The sequence below is a fragment of the Labrus bergylta genome, chromosome 19, assembly GCF_963930695.1.
Source record: "Labrus bergylta chromosome 19, fLabBer1.1, whole genome shotgun sequence".
Lineage (NCBI taxonomy): Eukaryota > Metazoa > Chordata > Actinopteri > Labriformes > Labridae > Labrus > Labrus bergylta.
In genome coordinates this window covers 22,411,697-22,421,696 of record NC_089213.1, presented here as the reverse complement: position 1 = coordinate 22,421,696, position 10,000 = coordinate 22,411,697, and the positions used below count along the sequence as shown (strand labels likewise).

The 10,000-nt window shown below is 40.7% G+C and overlaps 1 protein-coding gene across 3 annotated transcripts in view; it reads right to left on the bottom strand.

The window, feature by feature from the left end:
* The window catches only part of necab1 (N-terminal EF-hand calcium binding protein 1), a 39,360-nt gene that overhangs the window by 16,243 nt on the left and 13,117 nt on the right, over nucleotides 1-10,000 (bottom strand). For 2 of the 3 annotated variants that reach the window (XM_065948381.1, XM_020655326.3), the window contains exon 6: nucleotides 1-64. This exon is cut by the window's left edge and continues 73 nt beyond it. In XM_065948381.1, the coding sequence (XP_065804453.1) occupies nucleotides 1-64 (64 nt within the window). The remainder of the gene's footprint in view (nucleotides 65-10,000) is intronic. The other variant, XM_065948380.1, reaches the window with a different exon arrangement.

The window sequence follows — 10,000 nt, the reverse complement described above, 5'->3', positions numbered from 1 at the left end:
TGGTTGTCTCCTTCAGCAGGAAACGGGTCACAAACTGCTCCAGGTGGGTGGACTCCTGATAATCCTGTCAATTAGGAGGAGGAGCGGGAGGAGGAGGAGGAGGAGGAGGAGGAGGTGGGTGGTGGGGTAAGCGTGGGAGGAAAGAGAAAGGGTGATAGAACAAGTTAAGTGGAGACAAGTTCCACATGCCACTCAAGAGTCAGTTAGTGTCCAGACCGCCAGCGCTAATTAAACCATGCCAACAAGATAATTCATTAAGAAAAACAGATGACATAAAAGGGCTGCAGGAGGGAGAACGAAAAGAGGGAATAGGCAGAAGACAGATTAAGTGGCATTCAAATTCTACATCTCTTATACTTGTTGTGAATTTTACATGAGTAAAAAAAATAAATAATGGAAATGCCAGTATCAAAGTCAAATAACTAATTAAAATGAAACAGTGCTCTGATCAGCTGTTTCCCTCTGCAGGCTTCAAAAGAGGCAACATCTTGTTTGCCGGGGATACAAGACGATAGTCTGGTGGACTGAAGTAAACAGAGGAAACATTTTCTGCAGATGGAGACTCAACAGATCCAAAATAGAGAAAGAGAGGGGGAAACTCCTCTATTGGAGGATAGCAGAGAGCCCACATTATAAAAGTATAAAATAATATAGTTTATAGTATTAACAGTGAGCACGTACCCATGAAGCAGGAGAGCTATCAAGGAGAATCAGAGGGTACCAGCGGCTCACACGCCTGCACTCTGCATCTCACACTATCCAGAGCCCCCTGCCAAGCTGAACACCAGCGTTTTGAAAACCTTCCCCAATCTTTACATATTACATTTGAAAAACGTAAAATCCAAATGGAAATTTTTCTTCAAAGGAAGTTTTCATCTCACACTGTTTTAAATGCACAATGACAAAACCAATGCTCCACAAAAACACAGTCATGACTGAGGGACATTTACATAGGATATATTTGGTTTCTGCTGTATCTATGTATGTGTCACACATTCTGCATTTAAAGAGGAAAATGGAGCTGGAATAACAAACTACAGCCATTACTGTGCAGGGACAGCGGGATACATTTATTGCTTGAAATTATCTCAAACTGGGATGAAGTAATATCAAATTCACAATATCACTATCAGTCTGTGGGTGCAAGACAAGACACATCTCATATTGCCGCAAATAGGATTGTACGAGTGAGCTGTGAATCACAGTCACCAACCAAAATGTTAAACTAACATACGTTAAGTTTTTGCAAGCACTAGTGGAGTCAGATTTTATCTAATGAGAGCAAAAGTAAATTGCTTCACATCCTCCACTTATCTCTGCAAGCCACTGAAATCACACAAAATGCCATGCAATATGTATCTGCAGTAGAAGCTGTTTACAAGCTTGTTGTTATTTTATTTTCAGCTTGCATATAAAATATGAAACAATCATCCCCACCTTGAATCAAAATCCCATCTAACGAGTACTTTCCTCTTTCCTTCTCTTCAAGCTAAGGTACAATTTGTCATTTTGTGGCTCGAGGCCACATTTTTCTTTATGCAGGCTCTAGGAGCCTGATGTTAAATAAATGAAAGTAAATGACATGATGGAGAGGCATCATTTGCTCTGTGTGTACGGACCAGAGCAGGAGGGCTGAGTTGTTATTCTGGATCTAATCAGAGCGGGAGTGAGTGACGCTCGGGCACAACAGGGTTTGCTGTTTGCACACTGCACCTGCTCCTGTGGACTGTTTGTACACTTGACACACAATGAGAGGTCCGAGGGGACATGCTAATATGAGTCGCATCGACGAATAGCATATGCATGTAATGGAATGTGTGTGTGTGTGTTAGTGTGTGGCAGGAAAAATAAAGTAGTCTAAGTGTGACTTTCTGAGGCAATCTACATTTGTTAAAAAGTAATATGACATTTTTTTATTTTATTATGAATTCAGGATTTGTATTTCCGACTCTGGAGAACACAAACACACACACACATGCATGCACACACACACATTTATTCAAAGTGTGTTGAGCATGAGTCTTCCCGTGAGAGAGCTGAACTGTCAGCAGCTCCACCTGCATACAGAACACATCATTAGTCTAAAGTTTCTCCCTTCAGTCGTCTCCAATAGTGTGTCATATAAATGAAATAATACAACATAAACTGACAAGAATAAAACAGACATAATTTTAAGTGCTATCTGATGTGTAAAAGGTGGCATTTAAAGAACCCTGGACTGTCATTGGTTTTGGATTGTTTGATCCCCTGATGTTGAAGAGCACACACGGGCACACACACAAGTGCACATTTACGCAGTGAGATTGAGTCACGACAAAAAGGTCATTCTCCTGTCTACCACCTGAGTATGGATTACCTCTGTGATCTGCATCTTTCTGTGTGTGTGTGTGTGTGTGTGTTGGGGGGGGGGGGGGGGCAGTATCAATGATCAATGGGTGGATGGATGGATGGAGGGATGGAGGGATGGATATATAGATGGATGGATGGATGGATAGATGGATGGATGGATGGATAGATGGATGGATGGGTTGATGGATGGATGGATGGATGGATGAATGGATGGATGGATGGATATAGATGGATGAATGATGAATGGATGGATGGATATAGATGGATGGATAGATGGATGGATGGATGGTTGGATGGACAGACATAGATGGATGGATGGATGGATGGATGATGGAAGGATGGATGGATGGATATAGATGGATGGATGGATGGATGGATGGATATGGATGGGTGGATGATGGAAGGATGGATGAATGGATGGATGGATGGATGGGTTGATGGATGGATGAATGGATGAATGGATGGATGGATGGATATAGATGGATGGATGATGAATGGATGGATGGATATAGATGGATGGATGATGGATGGATGGAGGGATATAGATAGATGGATAGATGGATGGATGGATGGTTGGATGGACAGACATAGATGGATGGATGGATGGATGGATGGATGGATGATGGAAGGATGGATGGATGGATGGACGGATATAGATGGATGGATGACAGAAGGATGGATGATGGATGGATGATGGATGATGGATGGATGATGGATAGATGGATGGATGGATGGTTGGATGGACGGATATAGATGGATGGATGGATGGTTGGATGGACGGATATAGATGGATGGATGGATGGTTGGATGGAAGGATATAGATGATGGATGGATATAGATGGATGGATAGATGGATGGATAGATGGATGGATGGATGGATGGATAGATATAGATGGAGGGATGGATGGATGAATATAGATGGATGGATGGATGGATGATGGATGGATGGATGGATGGATGGATGGATGGATGGATGGATGATGGATATAGATGGATGGATGGATGGATGGATGGATGGATGGATGGATGGATGGATATAGATGGATGGATGGATGGATGGATGGATGGATGGATGGATACAGATGGATGGAGGGATGGATGGATGAATATAGATGGATGGATGGATGGATGGATGGATGTATGATGGATGGATGGATGGATAGATATAGATGGATGGATGGATGGATGGATGATATAGATGGATGGATGATGAATGGATGGATGGATATAGATGGATGGATGATGGATGGATGGAGGGATATAGATGGATGGATGGTTGGATGGACAGACATAGATGGATGGGTGGATGGATGGATGGATGGATGATGGAAGGATGGATGGATGGATATAGATGGATGGATGGATGGATATGGATGGATGGATGACGGAAGGATGGATGGATGGATGGATGATGGATGGATGATGGATGATGGATGGATGGATGGATGGATAGATGGATGGATGGATGGATGGATGATGGATAGATGGATGGATGGATGGTTGGATGGACAGATATAGATGGATGGATGGATGGTTGGATGGAAGGATATAGATGATGGATGGATATAGATGGATGGATGGATGGATACAGATGGATGGACGGATATAGATGGATGGATGGATGGATAGATGGATGGATGGATGGATGGATGGATATAGATGGATGGATGGATGGATGGATGGATATAGATGGATGGATGGATGATGGATGGATGGATGAATGGATGGATAGATATAGATGGAGGGATGGATGGATGAATATAGATGGATGGATGGATGGATGATGGATGGATGGATGGATGGATGGATGGATGGATGGATGGATGGATGGATGATGGATATAGATGGATGGATGGATGGATGGATGGATGGATGGATGGATATAGATGGATGGATGGATAGATGGATGGATGGATGGATGGATGGATAGATATAGATGGATGGATGGATGTATGATGGATAGATATAGATGGATGGATGGATGTATGATGGATTGATGGAGGGATGGATGGATGGATGGATGGATGATGGATATAGATGGATGGATGGATGGATGGATGGATGGATGGATGATGGATGGATATAGATGGATGGATGGATGGATGGATGGATGGATGGATGTATGATGGATGGATGGAGGGATGGATGGATGGATGGATGGATGTATGATGGATGGATGGATGGATAGATATAGATGATGGATGGATGGATGGATGGATAGATATAGATGGATGGATGGATGGATGGATGGATGGATAGATATAGTTTAATTTAGGACTTTCTGTTAACCTATAGTAATAACCAAAGATGTGGATCTGATTCGGGCCTTAAGCCTACAAAGAGCTGTAACTCGTATCATTCATAAAACTCAAAACAGATGAGTTAAACAAAACATAAATACCAGTACAGTGTGTGCTGACAAAGACACAAACGATTTGTCTTTTGAAACACGCCGTAAACATGTTTACTCCTGCTGTCAGAATGGGCTTTTTAACGTTGGTGTGTATGTGACTTCTAGAGCTCTTGGAGCCAGCCTCAAGTGGACACTTGAGGAACTGCAGTTTTTTTTGCACTTCCACATTGGCTTCCTTTTTCAACAACGGAGGTTCCCACTAGCTTGAATGCTAGTAAGTTCATGTTAGCTGTGAAAGTGGGTCCAGCTAGCTAGCCAGCTCCACACTAGTCACACCTGACAGTTAAGAGGTTTACATATATTGTGATTTATCCTTTTTGATTATTTGATGAGCATATTGTCTCCATTTATTCAACACAGACTTTATACTAAGACTGACTTACACTTAGGAAAAGCTGTGTAACCAGCTCTTGGTGCAGATGTAAATGTAAATTTGAATATCTTACCACTGAGCTTGCTATTGTTTTTTCATTATTATAAATGTTAAGAAAAAAGATACAATCATATGTTATCCCCAACAGGCCTCTGCTGAGAGCAAAACACAGCAAAGTAAGCAATCAGCAGGTCACAAACACCTCAGATGGAACAGGTTTCAGGTCGGAGCACAAGGAGGTTACATATGGGAAGTCTGTAAATAGCTTTTGCAGGACTACATGTGTAAAATAAAAGGATTTTTCACGGATACGTAGCACATTCCTGGCTCTGATTTAGACAACTCCCACGCACTTATGCATGGATTTTTGCACACACAAATTGGCTTGTGTGTATGTGAGCTCTCACACACTAAAGGAACACCTCCCAAAAGCACACACGCATGCCGCCGCATGCCCCCTCACACGTCTATACAGCCAGAGACCACCCACTCAGATACGTACACAGTTGAACAGAGACGACTGAGCTCTGGTCTGTGACTAACGCAGCATCTGCTCTCCTCCTCACTCAGCTAACACTCCATAACAGACGCAGAAATATACGTTACTTCTCCCTTTCTTGTGCTGTGACTCATATCAGAGTATCAAAGTCATCAACTATGACATTACAGGTGTTTCACAGGAAAAACTATGAATTCAGAGTAAACACTTTTTCAAAGGCTCCGGGGAGCCATCAGCAGTGTTGTGATTTGATTTAAGAGTTATTACCTTGTTCAATAACTCCTCCATTTCTTCTGCTTGTTTTTATTTGCTCTCAAACATTTATTTTGTTTTGAACAAAATTACACTGAGACAAAACAGAACCCTTACAGACCTGTTTTTCCTGAGTGTGAATGTAATGACGAGTGACTCAACACCTTTCTGAAACTGAAAGTGTCTTCAACTATACTCTTAGAAAAAAAGAACCTAAAAGGTACTTAGACTGTCATTTTATTTATTAACTTCCTTATACTTTGGAACTGTTGAAGTCTTTGTGAGTATGTTTGTTTTATTTTCTTTGGATTTTAACATGTAAAGCAAACGCTGTCTTATCAGATAGACATAATCATCCTAGGTCTAAACTGTTTTCTTGAATTGTAATGAAAGATATCCACAATAACATTCTTATTGTCAACAATTGTATTTTCAGATATCCAGAGGCGCTGCTTGTCAACAGGCAAGGCAGGCAACTGCTTGGGGCCCCAGGCCAGTAAGGGGCCCGCAGCATGAGCTCAAAATGTGACAAATTTTGCAATGGCTGTAGGACACCTCCCTAATGGGGCCCCATCTGACAGTACTCACTCTCATTGCCCTGCTTAGCATCTCATTTGTCATTCCTGGGAAAACCAAAGTTCATCAGTGAAAGTCTCTAAAGGAAAATGAGGAAGAATTATCTGTCTGGGAGTGAAAAAAGAAAGAGGAAGAGCATCGGGACACTGGCCGGCATAATGGTGGTTGGAGGGGCCCCCAATTAATTTTGCCTAGGGCCCCAACATACTCCAGAAACACCACTGCAGATATCCAATTCTGCCTAAGCAGAATGAACATTCATGTTTTCAATAATACATTATGGATATTTGGAAAAACATATCATCCTGGCTATCTAAAAATGAAATTACATGAATAAATGAATGAATGAATGAATGAATCTATTATTTGCGTGTCTGGCATCAAATGACTCATCCATTATGGGATTATTTGTCATGATTTGGTCTTATTTAGTTTTGTATTTCAGTATTTAGGTTTCCATGTTTTAATTTCTCCTGTTTATCCTAGTGTTGCTTGTTTCCCTGGTGTGTTTTTGTCCTAATGTATCATAGTTTAGTCTTTAGTGTTTCGTGTGTTATTTTGTAACTTCGTATCCTAGTGTTTCTTTATGTTCTAGCGTGTTTTTGTTACTTTCTTGAGTTCTGTGTGTCTTCAGTGTTTCATAACTCAGTTTGAAGTTCTCCTCAGTGTTTCTTGTATTTTATTCCTGCCTCTGTGTGATTGCCCTGATTGTCTTCACCTGTGACGTTAGTATCACCTGTGTCTGATTACCCCATGTCTATTTAGTCTCTGTGTTTCTTCCCCTCTGTGTCAGTTCATTGTCACATGTGAGTTGTCAGTCTCCCAGTGATTCCTCGTGGCTATCTTTATTACATTTTGACTTTTCAAGATAGTAAGTTTTTGTTTGCCTGTTTGTTTAAATAAATATTTTTATTTTTTCATTCTGCATTCGTCTCCAGTTCCTGATTTATGACACCGGTGACATTATTCAGACACATTTAAAGAAAACATTTCCTAATGCCATCACACTAACACAAAATAAAAACAAATTCAAAAATGATAGAAAACACCAAAACACTGGTATAATCCAATAACTTAAATATTAAATATACACAAAGTGAAGAGAGAGAGAGGGAGACAGGAGTCAGGATATGAAGGGAGGTGTCAGGCTGGGCTTCAGACCAAGCAGGTCCTGAGGTCTGCTAAGGGTAGTGGTCTGCTCAAATCACCCACTTCAGAGTGAGTTTGATTGTTGATGTAAGTAAGTAAGTAAAACTTAACTTGTATAGCACTTTCAAAACCCTCACAAATAAAAGCAATCAAGCAATTCAAACAGTGTTTTTGTTGTCCTTGTCTATGTTGATCCTGCTGCATAACAAATTTCCCCTTGTTGGACAAAAAAGAATCTGAATCTAAATTAAGAATGAAGTAGATACTTGAAATTGAAAGCGCATTACAATATAATTCAGATATATCCAGTCTAGCGTTTACATGTTTAAAGCACCTAACATAACACTGCTCCTTTTGTTTTAAACTATTTCTCCAGGAGTGAAAAAGTTATTTCAAGCACATTCATTGGTTTCCTTCAACCTCATGCATTTATAATCCAATGTTTACAATAATCTGAGATATAGCAGATGATATATCTTTCTCTAAATATTTTCTCACTGCTGTCCTTTTCCCATTCATTAAATGTTTAACCATGTATTAAACTAAAGTCTTAATCTGCTGTTGCCATTTATCATTGTAGGCACATACGTTGGCTTCTGAAGTTGGACGTCATCATGTGTTACCTCAGTCTGCTCATAAAAAAAAAACACAGACGACTGAACAGCATGACTCCCACACTCTGTTTCTCTGAAGGAGCCAACATGAGACGCGTCTGCTTCAGTGTAGATCAGAGTGCCGATTTGAGCTTCACAGTGTGTGCCATTCATGTCAGAGGAGCTACCACAAGAGAGAGAGATAGAAAATAGAGCTACTCATTCTCAACCAAATGTCCATTTCCTATGTCTATCAATTTTACAGCATTTCTTTTATCTGTTGTCTACTCTGATTGTAGGAGCAGATTATGTAAATAATATTTGGTGTTTGGTGTAAAGGATCTCAACTTGACGGTAACCTCCACCCGGAAGGGGAATCAGTTTTATGATCGTTAAAGGTCACATATTAAACTCCTTTTCTACAAGTTTAAATAAGTCTCAGAGCTCCCCAAAACATGTCTGTAAAGTTTCTTGTTAATAATCCACTCTGATCCTGTATTTGATCATGTATATAAACCCCTCTATTCCAGCCCTGCTCAGAACAGGCTGTTTCTGTGTCTGTACCTTTAAATATGTAAATGAGCTGTGTCTGACCGCGCCCCCTCTCTAGAAGGGTTTGGGTGTCTTGGGCTTTCTCTCTCCTTGTCCTATTGTTTACAGTGAGAAGGCAGACTCAGAGGGCAGAACAAACGCCTAGCTGTGGGAGTGTCACCCACCTGGGGGAGGGGTTACTGCCCTTTGTGATGTCATGAAGGGAAAATCTCAAATGGCCTGTTTGAGCACACATTTTCTGTAAAGTGGAGCAGGCAAAAGAAGGAGAGGATGGACTTTTTCTCATAACTTGTGGGTTTGTAAAAAAGCTAAGGACACATATTAGAGTTAGAAAAACACAGTAAAGCGCATTTTGCATGAAATGTGAAATGTGAGCTACAAGCAAGTGTTTTTTTTGGTATGGAAATTACATAATAAAATAAACAAACAGCGTGTTGCCAACAAGGCAATTTGACTTGGACTTCTATTTATCCGACACGGTAACTTTTAGTGCGCCAATTAGTTAACAGCACTAGGTGGCTTAAAGCATCAATCACCCCATGAGATCCTTTATACCAAAGACTACAGATTATTTTCATTATCTGCTCCGACACTGAAGATTTACTTTCATCTTTGTCACTTTTCCTTTCTTTCCCTAACCCCCCTCATTCCTCTTATTCCCTATACCTCATCTTTAACTACGGCAAGACAAAAAGGACATTAAATCTTTCACCTGAGCATTGATGAAAAGCAGTACTACTTAACCACGATCCGTTTTTCCTCCCTCATAACACGTTTTGTTCCAGAGGTTCTTTTGCAGCATGCATGATCTGTGGCTCTGTAATGGAAATATAACTAATGGGAGACCTGAGGACGCCAGCTGGGCTGCAGAGGAGCATGCTGGGAGCGCTTTACAGGATGAAGTTTAAACCACACTGTGAGTCAAATCAAACACCTCTTGTCATTTTTATTTGCACCACAGGAGATGTCAGTGGGATGTTTAATATGTGCCGATGTGTATGTCAGAAGGATGTACTGTAACTGTTTGGATGCCATTAGAAACAAGCTTTATCAAAAAATATTTTGTTAGTATCTTTTTCCTGCAACCTGATGAACACAGAATGCCACACCTTTCTTTCAGAGTCCTGACAAAGTGAAATCAAAGTAAACATGCACATCTTACACACCTCCACACATCCCTGACTCATATGCACATGTCGACTTAGGATGAACGTCCACACTTTCTACAAGAAATGATGTTGAAT